The 15579-nt window shown below is 42.1% G+C and overlaps 1 protein-coding gene across 1 annotated transcript; it reads left to right on the top strand.

Moving 5' to 3' along the window:
- The first annotated feature begins 13261 nt into the window (after positions 1–13261).
- LOC149126588 (alkyldihydroxyacetonephosphate synthase, peroxisomal) lies at positions 13262–15126 on the top strand. The gene has a single exon (XM_089333010.1). It carries the CDS (start codon positions 13312–13314, stop codon positions 15016–15018), a length of 1707 nt encoding a protein of 568 aa, XP_089189136.1. The 5' UTR covers positions 13262–13311; the 3' UTR covers positions 15019–15126.
- Positions 15127–15579: the final 453 nt, after the last annotated feature.

Here is a 15579-nt window from a genome sequence, read left to right as displayed (position 1 = left end):
TCAATTATATCAGACAAATGATACAGCTCATTAATATCATCTATTACTCATCCATACTTAAATTTCTCCAATTGTCTTAAAGGTGGCCTTTCACAGTTGGATTATTAGAATTAGGATCCCCAATAGGTTCAATTGAAATTGGTTGATATGTTGCTAAGTCTCTATTTTTAAATTAATATACTTTATATCTTAGAACACTTTTGGCTATATTAGAAAAAATGGAACTGAAAAGAGTTCCCATGTGTTCCTCTTTTTCCTCTTACCCCTCTATCCAGTTTCTTCTGTTGTATTTATTTGAAAGGCAGAGTTACAGAGAGAGAGGGAGAGAGAGAGAGAAAGAGAGAGAGAAAGAAAAAGAGAGAGAGAGAGAGATATTTTCTACCTGTTGGTTCACTCTTTAAATGTCTGCAACAGGCAGGGCTGGGCCAGGCAAAGGCCAGAAACCAGAAACTCTATCCTGGTCTCCCACATGGGTGGCAGGAACTCCAGTACTTAAGCCATCTTCTGCTGTTTCGGAGGCACATTAGTAGGGAGCTGGATCCAAGATAGATAATCCAGGACTAGAACCTGCATCTATATGGGATGCCGGTGGTGAAAGCAATGGCTTTACCTGTTACACCACAATGCTGGACTCATCTATTATTTTTTAAAAATGCATCATTTTATAATTTATTTATTTGGTTTATTTATTTGAGAGTCAGAGAAAGAGAAAGAGAGAGGAGATCCCATTTGCTGGTTCACTCCCCAGAAGCACGCAACAGCTGAGGCTGGGCCAAGCCAAAGGCAAGAGTCAGGAACCCAATCCCAGTCTCCCACATGGGTGGCAGGGACATGACTTCTTGAGCCATTACCTGCTGCCTCCAAGGGTGTGTGTTAACAAGAAGCTGAAGGAGTGGAGCCATGATTGAACTCGGGCACTCTAATGTGGGATGTGGATGTCCCAACCTGTAGCTTAACTGTCGGGCTAAATGCCTACCACTAGTTTCCTTATTAGTAACACCTTATGTTGGTGCATTGGTGTGGTTCCTTTGTAATAATCGGTATTATTACGTTATTATTAATACGTTATTTTTTAAATTACTATTGGATTTGTTAGTTTAAAATTCATTATTTCTGTGGTATTTCATTACATTGATGAATTTTTTTTAAAAAAAGATTTATTTATTTGAAAGGCAGAGTTACAGAGAGGCAGAGGCAAGGGGAGAGAGAGGTTTTCTATCTGCTGGTTCACTAATCAAATGGTTACAATGGCCGGAGCTGTGACAATCTGAAGCCAGGAGCCGGGAGCTTCTTCTGGGTCTCCCATGTGGGTGCAGGGGCCCAAGGACTTGGGCCATCTTCTACTGTTTTCCCAGGCCATAGCAGAGAGATGGATTGGAAGTGGAGCAGCTGAGACTCAAACCGTTGCCCATATGGGATGCTGGCACTGCAGGTGGTTGCTTTACCCACTACATCATAGAGCCAGCCCCTATTAATACAGTATTAACTAAGTCCATAGTTTACATTAGAGTTTATTCTTTGTGTTGTATAGTTCTGTGGGTTTTGATAAATGCAAAATGCTATGTATCAACCATTACAAAATCATTCAGTCTTTCTGCTTTGAATTCCCTCATGTTCCATGATTTATTTCCATCCAGTCTTCCCCAACTCCTGCCAACCACTGATTTTTAACTGTCTCCTTAGTTTTACCTTTTCCAGAATGTTTTAATATTGAGATTAAAGCCGGCGCCGCGGCTCACTAGGCTAATCCTCTGCCTTGCGGCGCCGGCACATCGGGTTCTAGTCCCGGTCGGGGTGCTGGATTCTGTCCCGGTTGCCCCTCTTCCAGGCCAGCTCTCTGCTGTGGCCAGGGAATGCAATGGAGGATGGCCCAAGTCCTTGGGCCCTGCACCCCATGGGAGACCAGGAGAAGCACCTGGCTCCTGCCTTCGGATCAGCGCGGTGCGCCGGCCGCAGCGCGCCGGCCGCGGCGGCCATTGGAGGGCGAACCAACGGCAAAGGAAGACCTTTCTCTCTGTCTCTCTCTCTCTCACTGTCCACTCTGCCTGTCAAAAAAAAAATATTGAGATTATACAATATGTAGATTTTTCTTTGACTTTAGCATTAAGCCTTTAAGATTCTCTTTTGTGTCATTTTATTGCTTGACAAATCCTTTCTTTTTATTGCTGACTAATGTTTGTCCTATGGATATACCACAGTTTGTCACACCATTACAAGAAGAAGAGAAAAAAAATTTTTTTTGAGAATGAGCTGTTTCCCATGAAAGTGGATTCCTAAAAATGTCTCCACATATGCAGCATGCTAGCTGAATGTCTTTTGGCATGATTGTTACGCATTTGGTATGAATAGCACACAGGCTGATGTCTTCAAAAAGACCAAGCAGATAGGTGTCATTTGCCTCCTGCAAAGCACCAATAGCTTTGCTCTGGAAGCACAGGTTTGTTTTGAAGTCCTGAGTGATTTCTTACACCAGTTGCTGGCAGGGGAGTTTGTGACTCAGAAGCTCAGTGGACTTCTAATTCTTAATTTCACAGAGTGCTACAGTACCAGGCCTGGAACAGTGTGGTTTCTTCACCCCTCCAGTAGAGGGTGCACTCTTGCAAGTGGCTTTTGTAGGTAGTTGCTTCCTGGTAGCGTTATCTTCAGTCAATTTATGAGAAGTGTGCTTTGTTGAGCCGTGCAATGAAGACCGCCTTAGGTACCCTGCTTCTCCTTCAGCTGGAGCTCGCTGAGGGAGAGGTGGTGCTGGTGTTAGAGTGAAGGGCGCTCGGTGGTGGCTGTGAACACCAATTTCTCTTGATAGATAGAACTTTTTTTAAAAAAAGTACAGGGTCTACTACTTTGTGGCCTACTACTCTTTCAATTCCTGTGTCTTAAATTCCAGTATAAAAACAATTGTCTGCGTTGATTATGTATAAACTGATACATATAATAGACTGAAAGTTTAGAAGCACACTCTCTGTATTTTTAACAAACATCTTGTTTATTAAAACAATGCAGATAGTGGAACCTATAAAATATAATGCTGTTGTTATTAATAGATTCCCACGTCATATATATTTTTGAGATTGTCAGCTTTTTATCAAGAAGTTAGTATTTCTGTGGAAATTGTCCATTATATAGGCAAATTGACTGGTGCTGCCCAGATTCATTGTGGTTTATAAGTGGTCTCTTAAATGTTTTCCCTGTCTCAAACAATGGAGGTGGTTCATTTTGCTGTTTCCTGACAAAGGTTGATGTATATTATTTAATTTGTTAACAATTTGGACACTGAAAATTCAAAAAGGATATAAAAATAGTATCAAAATATCTCCAGAACATGGGTACACAAGGGAACTTCAAAAAGTTCATGGAAAAATGTAATGAAAAGCTAAAAATGTAAATTATATTTCTCATCATAAGTTCCATCAAGTTCAAGATACTTTTATATTATGAGATCAGCCATTTAGTCCATCCCCAAAGAGTGGGGGGTCCTGGGAATTGAACTGTCAATGATGACATCGCTATGGTATTAACCGCAGGAAAATGGGCACCCTTTAAACATTTCTTGAGATTAGAAGAAGTCAGAAGGAGTCAAATCAAGTTTGTAAGATAGATGCCTAGTGATTTCCCATGGGAATTCTCCAAAATTTCTCTTGTTTAGTGAGAGGAACGAGCCAGAGTATTGTAGTGGTGGAGGAAGACTCTCTGGGAAAGTTTTCCTGGGTGTTTGGTTAACTTTCTCAAATACTGTCAATAATAAAGAAATGCCATTCTCTGGTCCTCTAGAAAGTCAGCAAACAAAATGTCTGAACATCCCCCAGATCTGATGCCATGACCTTTGTTCTTGACTGGTCTGCTTTTACTTTGACTGAAACATTTCCACGCCTTGGTAGCCTGTGCTTTGATTAATGGCTTGTCTTTAGAATCTTACTGGTAGAGCCACATTTAAGCTGCTGTTAATAATTCTTTAAAGGAATCCTACAGAACCTTGATCTTTCTTATTTAAAATTTCCATTTGGAAGCTTTGCTCTTGTCTGTAGCTGATTTGGGCACAGCAATCTTGCCACCTATAGAGTGAAGGTTTGCTCCACTTAATTTTTTTCAGTCAGAATTGTGTAAGCTGAAACAAATGAGATATCTGTGATGCTGGTTATTGTTCCTGCTGTGAATTGTCTGTGCTCTTCAACTGGGGCACAAATACAGTTTATTATCTGGATGGTCTGTTGCTGCAGGTTTCATCGTCAGTGTTGTCTCTTCCTTTCTTCAAACTAACACTTACCCTTTGGCGAGCTGCTGACTTCTTTTGGGGCATTGCCCCCACCAATTTTTCATAAAGCATCGATGATTTCATCATTCTTCTACAGGAGCTTCAGGATGAATTTGATGTTTGTTCTTGCTTCAATGCTAGCAGCATTTGCGTTGTTCTTATTGAGACTCTTTTTAACTGATGTCTTATTCTTAGTGCCTCAAAGCAAATTCTGTTCAGAAATGTTATAACAACTAGATATCAGTTTATTTTGGTGCAAAAAACTGAAATCCATGCATAGTTTTTTCATAATATGCATTTTCCATGAATCTGTGAAGACCCCTTATGTTTTGGAGTAAGTGACCTAGTCCTAGTTTCAAGTACTGCAAAAATAGTCTCCAAAATGTATACCAAAAGGTGTGATTAGGCTAGGTGGTCTTTGTCTTAAGGTTGAAGTTGGCACTGAATTGAGATAATCTTTGTATTTTACTGAGGAAAATTAAAATACTTTAATTCACAGTGACATCTATGATAATGAATATAGGGCCATTTACAATTAGAGTGGTAATCCTGAAGTCCCTGTGATCTCTTTTTTATGTCTTCAACTTTCTGTATACCTGAGTCAACCATCTAACTGTAGTATAGGCTGCAGTTATTAATGATCTGTTTCTCTGATGTTTAAGCAAGTGCCATTAAACACTTAACTCAGGTAGACTCCTAATTATATAACAAGTGTAAGAATTATATATTTTGGTAATTGGGAACATGCCTTCCTAAGCATTTTTTCAATAACTGTGTTTTCATTGTCACATTGTTCTCTTGTCTGAATGTTTGTGTTCTACCCCCGATTAAAATGTTGAGACCTAATTGTCAATGTGATGGCATTAGGAGAAGGGACCTCTGAGAGATGATTAGGCCACAAGGGCAGAACTCTCATTAATAGGATTAGTGTCATTATAAAAGGGCCCCAGAGAGCTACCTTGCCCCTTCTATTGTGTGAGGACAGAGTGAAAAGAAACTGTCTTTGTATATGTGCTGCCGAAGTGAGCACAAGAAACTGTCTTTGAACCCTACCAGGCACCAAGTCTGCCAGAAACTTGGTCTTGGACTTTCCAATTTCTAGAATTGTGAGAAATAAACTTCTCCATCTATAGAGAACCCAATCTATGCTTTTTTTATTGTTGTTTTAGGAGCCAAATGGGCATATTGTAACAGGAATGTCTACTCTTCTCTTCCCCTTGATTTTATGCAGTAAGCATTGACCAGGAGGCACAGACAAGCATGAGGCTGGGCTTATGTAAGATGCAAGCTGTGCCCCCAGTAACATGTTGCATCAACTTCTGTGACCACTAGATGTCAGGCTGATGCAGAATGGCAGCTGGTGGGGAAGCTCTGGGCACTGTTCTAGGTCTGACTTCTTTGGGTATTGGCATAATGATGAGCATTCGCATAGGCTTTTCTTGGATTCAGAATGTAAGGTCTGGATGAATTTGTTTGTCACCTTATGCACCTACAATGCCAATTACTATTCTTCCTCATGTCTGCTTTAAGATCTTCTGTGGCATAGCAGATAAAGCCACTGCCTGCAGAGCTGGCATCCCATATGGGCTCTGGTTTTGAAGCTGTTTTGCTGGGGGGGAGGGGGCGCTGTGGCGTAGCGGGTTAAGCCGCTACCTGTTGTGCCGGCATCCCATATGGACGCCAGTTCGAGTCCCAGCTGCTCCACTTCCAATCCAGCTCTCTACTATGGCCTGGGAAAGCAGTAGAAGATGGCACAAGTCCTTAGGGACCCTGCACCCATGTGGGAAACCCAGAGGAAGCTCCTGGCTCCTGGCTCCTGGCTTTGGATCAGCACAGCTCTGGCCATTGCGGCCAATTGGGGAGTGAACCAGCAGATGGAAGACCTCTCTCACTCTCTCTGTCTCTCCTTTTCTCTCTGTGTAACACTGACTTTCAAATAAATAAATATTAAAAAAAAACTGTTTTGCTTACCAAACTTCTTATGTTAATAAGCTGTGTGGGTTCTTGCCATGAATTCAGAGAAGAATTCTGAATATTGGCTCAAATATACCAGACAGCATGGTAAGTTTTCTTAAGCTTTTTATTTAGTGAGAGAAATGCATAGGGGAGTGAGCTGCGCAGATCCAAAGCCAAGAACCAGGAGCTTTTTCAAGGTCACCCATGAGGGTGTGGGGCCCCAAAGACCTGGAACATCTTCCACTGCTTTCCCAGGCCACCGCAGAGAGCTGGATTGGAAGTGGAACATCTAGGAGTTGAACTGGCATCCATATGAGATGCTGGCACTGCAGAAAAGGGCTTTAATCCGCTGCACCACAGTGCCAGCTCCTGGAGGGTTTGCTTTCTAAAATGCAAGTGAAACCCTTTGTAAGCTATTTTTTAAAATTTATTTTTAAGGAATACAAATTTCATAAGTACAACTTTAGGAATATAGTTATTCTTCCTACCATATCAGCCCTCCCATCCACACTCCCACCCCTCCTCCCCCTCTCTCTTCTCTTGCCAGTCCCATTCTCCATTAAGATTCATTTTCAGGCTGGTGCCGCACCTCACTAGGCTAATCCTCCGCCTTGCGGTGCCGGCACACCGGGTTCTAGTCCCGGTCGGGGCACCCGATTCTGTCCCAGTTGCCCCTCTTCCAGGCCAGCCCTCTGCTGTGGCCCGGGAAGGCAGTGGAGGATGGCCCAAGTGCTTGGGCCCCGCACCCCATGGGAGACCAGGAGAAGCACCTGGCTCCTGGCTTCAGATCAGCGTGATGCGCTGGCCGCGGCAGCCATTGGAGGGTGAACCAACGGCAAAAGGAAGACCTTTCTCTCTGTCTCTCTCTCTCTCTCACTGCCCACTCTGCCTGTCAAAAAAAAAAAAAAAAAAGATTCATTTTCAATTAACTTTGTATATAGACTTTCATAAGTTATTAAGGGCTAAAAATGTGCACCATTTATGAATACTTTTATAATAAATAATTTGCCTTTCATAGCTTTCTAATACACAGAAACAACTATCTACTTACTAATGTTTCTGAAGGACAAATGAAACATATAGTTGTTTTAATAATATTATATGTTCTTCCAGCATTTATTCCTGTCCACTTACTCCCTCTGTGTCTCTGGGTCCTGATTTACAAAATAGACCTCAAGTGTTTGTTGCCCTGCACAACGCTGAGGAGTGGAATGATGGCCAAATGTGGTTACAGGCCCAACAGGTTTACAGCACTTTAAAGCTTAGAAATCAGGAGTCTCTCTCCAAAACATTTGTAGCATTGAATTGCAATCTATCTGCTACATCATTTTGAGTCCTGGCTGCTCCACTTCTTATCCAGTTCCCTGCTAATGTGCCAGGGAAAGCAGCAGAAGATGGTTCAAGTGCTTGGGCCCCTGCACCCATGTGGGAGACCTGGAAGAAACTCCTGGCTCCTGGCTTCAGCCTGGCCCAGTCCCAGCCATTGAGACCATTTGAACTAGTTGATGGAAGATCTTTCTCTCTGTCTCTCCTTTTTTCTCTGCAACTCTGCCTCTCAAATAAATAAATAAATCTTAAAAAAAGAGATTTGTTGTATATACTAACATTATCTTTCTTTGTGCAATAGAACCTTAGAACTTCTTACTCCTAACTAATAATAACTTGTTAACCGTTAATCAACCTTGTCCCATCCCTGTCTCTTTCCCTCTTCAACCCTGATCACCACCATTCTGCTTTTTTAAAAGATTTTATATATTTATTTGAGAGGTAGAGTTACAGACAGAGAGAGGGAGAGACAAAGAAAAATGTCTTCCATCCACTGATTCACTCCCCAAATGGCCGCAATGGCCAGAGCTGAGCCAATCTGAAGCCAGGAGCTGGGAATTTCTTCCAGGTCTCCCACATGGGTGCAGGGGCCCAAGGGCATGGGCTATCTTCCACTGCTTTCCCAGACCATAAGCAGAGAGCTGGGTCAGAAGAGGAGCAAGCCGGGACTCTAACTGGCATCTACATGGGATGACAGAACTGCAGGCAGAGGCTTAGCCTTCTATGCCACAGCACCAGCCCCCACCATTTTACTTTTAACATCTTTTTAGACTCCACATATGAGTGAGATCAGGTGGTACTTATCTTTCTGTGCATGGTTTATTTAACTTAGCATAATGACCTTTCATTTCATCCATGTTGTTGCAAATGACAAGATTTTATCCTTTTTTGTGACTGAGTAATATTCCATTGTGTATATGTACCATATTTTCTTTATTTATCAGTAGATGATCACTTAGGTTGTTTCTATTTCTTGACTACTGTGAGTAGTGCTGCAATAAGCATGGAAATATAGATATCTCTTTAACTTCCTTTTTTTTTTTAAGAAAGATTTATTTGAAATTTAAAAGTGGAATTACAGAGACAGAAGGAGACAGAGTTATCCTCCATCTGTTGGTTCACACTCTAAACAGCTGCAACGACCAGGGCTGGTTCAGGCCAAAGCCAGGAGCCCTGATCATCTGCTGGGTCTCCACACATGGGTGTAGGGCCCAAGTACTTGGGCCATCCTCTGCTGCTTTCCCAGGAACACTAGCAGGGAGCTGGATTGGAAGTGGAGCAGCCAGGACTCGAACTGGCACCCACATTGGATGCTGGTGCTGCAAGCTGTGGCCTTAACCAGCTGTGTTATAGCGCCAGCCCCTACTTTATTTTCTAAACTCAACTGCTGTTTAGGATGGCTACTCCAGCTCTAGCCATCATGTCTTTATTCCACCAATAAGAAAGAGGTAAAGGAAAAAGCAATGCTTCCTCCCTTTGGGGACATTTCATGAAGAACTGATACATTATTTTCACTAACAATTCCTTGGCCAGAACATGGCTGCAGTTAGTTGCAAATATGACTGGGAAATGTAATTAAGTCTGGATGTTCATGTTTTTAGTTAAACATTCCCCTAATATATAGAATAAAGGAGGAAAATATATTAAGGAACCTCCAGAACACTGCTACAGATGACAATGCAAATCAGTAGAAGAAAGTTTTTTAACTTAACACATGTGTTGAGAGCATGAATTAGATAGCTTCCTCATGTGGTACATTAAAAAAAAAATCTTAGATGGATTAAAAACCTAACTGTGAAAAGTAAAACTTTAAGACTATTGAAGAAAATATAGAGGAATATCTTTATGACTGTAATAGGAACAATTTCTTTTAACAGAAGACACATAAAGCAGAAGTCATTAGGTAAAGTGGTAAATTTGCTTATGTCATAATTTAAAAATTGTCCAAAAAAGGACAGGATAAAGTTTTTTTTTTTAAAGATTTATTTATTTACTTGAAACTCGGAGTTACACAGAGAGAGAAGCAGAGGCAGAGACAGAGGCACTCTTTCCCTCTTCAACCCTGATCACCACCATTCTGCTTTTTTAAAAGATTTTATATATTTATTTGAGAGGTAGAGTTACAGACAGAGAGAGGGAGAGACAGAGAAAAAAGCCACAGCTTGCAGCACCAGCATCCAATGTGGGTGCCAGTTTGAGTCCTGGCTGCTCCACTTCCAATCCAGCTCCCTGCCAGTGTTCCTGGGAAAGCAGCAGAGGATGGCCCAAGTACTTGGGCCCTACACCCATGTGGGGAGACCCAGCAGATGATCACTCCTCAGTTGGCTGAAATGGCCGGAACTGCGTCAATCTGAAGCCAGGAGCCAGGAGCCTCCTTTGGGTCTCCCACGTGTGTGCAGGGGCCCAAAGGCTTGGGCCATCTTCTATTGCTTTCCTAGGCCATAGCGGAGAGCTGGATTGGAAGTGGAGCAGCCAGGACTCAAACCGGTGCCCATATGGGATGCTGGCGCTGCAGGCAGCGGCTTTACTTGCTACGCCACAGCGCCGGCCCCAAGGATAAATTTTTTTTTTTTTTTAATTTATACGGAGAGAGACAGTGGGGAGAGAAAGCTAGAAAGAGAGAGAAAGGAAGAATCAATCTTCCATCCCCTGGTTCACGCCCCAGATGGCTGCAAAGGCCAGGGCTGGACCAGTGTGAAGCCAAGAGTTTCATGAGTCTCCCACTTGAGTGGCAGGTACCAAATACTGGGCCATCTTCTGCTGCTTTTCTCAGACCACTAGCAGGGTATTATATTGGAAGTGGAGCAGCTGGGCCAGAAACTGGTGCCCATATGGGACAGCAGAGTCTCAGGTGGAGACTTCACTCACTATGCCACAACACCAGCACTCAGGATATATTTTTTTCTTTTTTAGTGGTAAATGTGCTAGCCAAGTTTAATGAAGAGAAATAATGAAGAGAGTACACCTGACAGACCAAGCAGGCATCTCAGTAAAGAACTGAGAGCCAGGATAAACTTTTATATTAAGATAACATTTTGGAATCTAGAACATAAAAAGTTCCTACAAATCCCTAAGAAACAGACTACCTAACACAAACTGGGCCAAAGATCTCATACAATAACTCACAGGAGATGGAAAAGAATAGCAATTGCTACATGAAAATGAATTCCATCTTTTTTTTTTTTTTTGCAGCAATAATGAAGTCTTTTATTGCAATATCTTTCCAAACTTCATTGAAAATTTCCCAGAGGTCTTGGTTAATATTATAAACAACACTTTGTGAATTTCAAAACTACTCAGTAGGCTGGCGCCGCGGCTCACTAGGCTAATCCTCTGCCTTGTGGCGCCGGCACACCGGCTTCTAGTCCCGGTCGGGGCACCCGATTCTGTCCCAGTTGCCCCTCTTCCAGGACAGCTCTCTGCGGTGGCCAGGGAGTGCAGTGGAGGATGGCCCAGGTGCTTGGGCCCTGCACCCGCATGGGGGACCAGGAGAAACACCTGGCTCCTGGCTATGGATCAGTGTGGTGTGCCAGCTGCAGCGGCCATTGGAGGGTGAACCAATGGCAAAGGAAGACCTTTCTCTCTCTCTCTCTCTCGCTGTCCACTCTGCCTGTCAAAACAAAACAAAACAAAACAAAAACAAAAACAAAACAAAAAAAAACAACTACTCAGTAACAAATAAAAGCAATTAACAGAGCCATTTAGGCTGGCAATAATTATCACATAAGCACAAAATTGTTTAATTAGATTGTTAGAACTCTAGCTGTCACTCCTTATTGTTATTATTTTTATTTTTATGTTTGCCATGAAATTTCTTTTTTTTCTTTGAGAACAAGTTTTTCTGTTAACTTTCGTAATACAACTCTTTGAGGACAGAGGTCCTGCATGGTAAGTTAGTGACTCTTGTTGTTAATTTAACAATTAACATTCTTACATATGACATCAGTGATCACCGAAGGCTCTTGACATGAGTTGCCTAGGCTGTGGAAGCTTTTTGAATCCACAAACTCTGTCAGTATTTAGACAAGGCCATAAGCCTTGGATGTTCTCTCCTGAGAAAAGCACATCCTTCTTTGATGAACACTTGACGAATTCTTTTCATGAGGTCTCACCCACCAAGGTCAATGTACTCCATCTTACTTGCCAAAGTACTGACTAGGAGAATGTATACCAAATTATGACAATGGTTGCTCCCAGAAGGACAATACCAAGTGTCCAGTGGGGGAGGAAGATGACGGGAAGTGGGCATAAAGGGGAATCCAGCTTCACGTTAAAAAAATGAAGGAACAAACCTAAACCACAAAACCCTCTCAATAGGACATTTGTCAAATTTGTTTGCATGCCCTTAAATCCTACATGCCACCTGAATCAATGTGCTCTGAATGTTTTCCCAGGCTAATGCTCAGGCATTCTTGACGAAATACCTGATAGTTCCCAAACTATGAGTTGGGCCTAGCTAATTATTAAAAAATTTAAAGAACAAAAAGGTAATGTATAATCATAAATTGTTTCAATATTTAAAATAGGAAATGGTGTCTTCATTAACACTGGATTTACTAATGTATCTAAAATGAAAATACTTCAGACTAGTTGGGTGGTGGTGGTGATGGTGGTGGTGGGGGAGGGGGTGACAGGTTTGAGCGTGCATTAGCACCTGTGAAAGCGGCAAGGAGCTGATAACAGCAACTGTGTGGCTTCAGGGCTGAGCTGAGTGCAGCCAATGGAGCAGAAGCTGGAATAAAGTAATGCACAAAGGAGAACAGCCTCAGGGTGAGTCTCCAGGTGGGGTCTGCAGGCAAAGTCAATCAAGCCAGGATGGGAGAGATAACATCAGAAATGATCTAAAAGAGTATATTTAGCTGTTGAATGTCATGTAAAATTTAAGCGAATCACCATTTTTTAGGATAACTTTTAGAGAAAAGCTCACTTCTAAAAGCTTCAACAGCTTATTGTTAAAATATTACTTGACTCTACCTACCTTAGAGTAATTAAAAATACTTTAATATTTGATCAAGCAGGAAAGGCAGCATTTTATATTTCAACAGCAGCGACATTAGAGAAACCAAATAAGAAAATGACATGATAAAGGGTTTTCAATAGAGTTTTTGGTGAACCAAGTTGTATGTGGACGTGTTTAGATACTGTTCTTTTATAACAGCATAAGACTATATACAGGGGTGCTGTGGCATAGTGGGTAAAGCTGCTGCTTGTAACACTAGTATCCCATATGGGCACCTGTTCGAGTCCCAGTTGCTCCTCTTCCAATCCAGCTCCCTGCTGATGGCCTGGGAAAACAGTGGAAGATGGCCCAAGGGCTCGGGCCTCTGCACCCACATGGGAGACCCAGAAGATTTCCTGGCTCCAGGTTTCAGATCGGCCCAGTTCTGGTCGTTGTGGCCATTTGGGGGAGTGAACCAGCAGATGGAAGATCTTCTCTCTCTTTCTCTCCTTCTCTCCCTCTTTCTCTGTAACTCTGTCTTTCAAATAAATAAATAATTCTTAAAAAAAAAAAAAAAAGCTATATACAGTGGAAAAACTGAGTCTGAGACTTGGAGGCAGGTAATCCAGGAGTGAAGTGAGGAACACAAACCTGGGAACCTGAGTAGATTTTATTTTTTATTTCAAGCCATTTTTTTTTATTTTGCACACTGTTTTCTACATATATTAGGCACAGATCTGTATAGTCATATAGTTTTCATTCTTTTTAAAAATATTTATTTATTTTGGCCACTCCCGCCGTGCAAGAGTTGGGCATCATCCCCAAGAAGCGGCAAGAAATTATGAAATGGAATGGATGGGGATATAATGATTCCAAGTTCTTCTTCAATAAAAAGGGGCAAGCTGAATTGACTGGGAAAAGGTATCCTCTTAGTGGCATGGTTTTACCAACTCTTAGAGAATGGATCCAAAATACCCTTGGAGTAACTCTGGAGCATAAAACTACCTCTAAAGCATCTTTAAATCCTAGTGATACACCTCCTTCTATTGTAAATGAAGATTTTCTTCATGAACTTAAAGAAACCAATATTTCATATTCACAGGAAGCAGAAGATCGAGTATTTAGAGCTCATGGTCATTGTCTTCATGAGATATTTTTGCTCAGGGAAGGAATGTTTCAGCGAATTCCTGATATAGTTTTATGGCCAACATGTCATGATGATGTAGTTAAGATTGTGAATCTAGCATGCAAATATAACCTTTGTATCATACCAATTGGTGGAGGAACAAGTGTTTCATATGGCCTGATGTGTCCTGCAGATGAGACACGAACAATTATTTCTTTGGACACTTCACAAATGAATCGAATCCTTTGGGTTGATGAGAACAACCTGACAGCTCATGTAGAGGCTGGAATAACAGGACAAGAGTTGGAAAGACAGCTTAAGGAAAGTGGTTATTGTACAGGTCACGAACCAGATTCTCTGGAATTTAGCACTGTGGGAGGATGGATTTCAACTCGGGCATCAGGCATGAAGAAGAATATCTGTGGCAACATTGAGGACCTGGTGGTTCATATAAAAATGGTAACACCTAGAGGTACAATAGAAAAAAGCTGTCAAGGACCTCGTATGTCAACAGGCCCTGATATCCATCACTTCATCATGGGATCTGAAGGAACTCTTGGTGTAATAACAGAAGCTACAATAAAAATCAGACCAGTCCCAGAATACCAAAAGTATGGCTCAGTAGCTTTCCCTAATTTTGAACAAGGAGTAGCCTGTTTAAGAGAAATTGCAAAACAGAGATGTGCTCCTGCATCTATTCGCCTCATGGACAACCAGCAGTTTCAGTTTGGTCATGCTCTTAAACCTCAGGTTTCCTCTATTTTTACATCTTTTTTGGATGGATTAAAAAAGTTTTATATCACAAAGTTTAAAGGATTCGATCCAAATCAGCTAAGTGTAGCCACATTATTGTTTGAGGGGGACCGTGAGAAAGTTCTTCAACATGAAAAACAAGTATATGATATTGCTGCAAAATTTGGTGGGCTGGCTGCCGGAGAAGATAATGGACAGAGAGGTTATTTACTCACCTATGTCATTGCGTACATTCGAGACTTGGGTTTGGAATACTATGTATTAGGAGAATCTTTTGAGACTTCTGCTCCTTGGGACAGGGTTATAGATCTCTGCAGAAATGTCAAAGAAAGAATAGTAAGGGAATGCAAAGAGAGGGGTGTTCAATTTGCTCCTCTTTCCACATGCAGGGTGACTCAAATATACGATGCAGGTGCATGTATCTACTTCTATTTTGCCTCTAACTACAGGGGAATTAGTGACCCACTGTCCGTGTTTGAACAAACTGAGGCAGCTGCTAGAGACGAAATCCTTGCTAACGGAGGGAGCCTCTCACATCATCATGGAGTGGGCAAGTTACGGAAGCAGTGGCTAAAGGAAAGTATCTCTGACGTCGGCTTTGGGATGCTGAAGTCTGTCAAGGAGTACGTGGACCCCAATAACATCTTTGGAAACAGAAACCTTTTATAAATCCTTTAGAATCATTATGGAAAATGTCACTTTTTTGTTTTTTAAAGTCTTCAACTATGGTTATACCAGTAATCAAATATATCATGGACTATAAAAAAAATAAAAATATTTATTTATTTTATTTGAAAGAGTTACAGAGAGGAAGAGGCAGAAGCAGAGAGAGAAAGAGAAGTCTACTGGCCGGCTCCGCGGCTCACTAGGCTAATCCTCCGCCTTGCGGCGCTGGCACACCGGGTTCTAGTCCCGGTTGGGGCACCGGATTCCGTCCCGGTTGCCCTTCTTCCAGGCCAGCTCTCTGCTGTGGCCAGGGAGTGCAGTGGAGGATGGCCCAGGTGCTTGGGCCCTGCACCCCATGGGAGACCAGGATAAGTACCTGGCTCCTGCCATCGGATCAGCACGGTGCGCTGGCCATTGGAGGGTGAACCAATGGCAAAGGAAGACCTTTCTCTCTGTCTCTGTCTCTCACTGTCCACTCTGCCTGTCCAAAAAAAAAAAAAAAAAAAAAAAAGAGAGCGAAGTCTACCATCTGCTGGTTAACTTCCTAAATGACCACAACAGCCA

Source organism: Oryctolagus cuniculus, chromosome 5, assembly GCF_051225735.1.
Source record: "Oryctolagus cuniculus isolate XC-2025 breed Fujian yellow rabbit chromosome 5, ASM5122573v1, whole genome shotgun sequence".
Classification (NCBI taxonomy): Eukaryota; Metazoa; Chordata; class Mammalia; order Lagomorpha; family Leporidae; genus Oryctolagus; species Oryctolagus cuniculus.
Note: the sequence above shows the minus strand (reverse complement) of the source record. Positions and strands in the feature narration are given on the sequence as shown.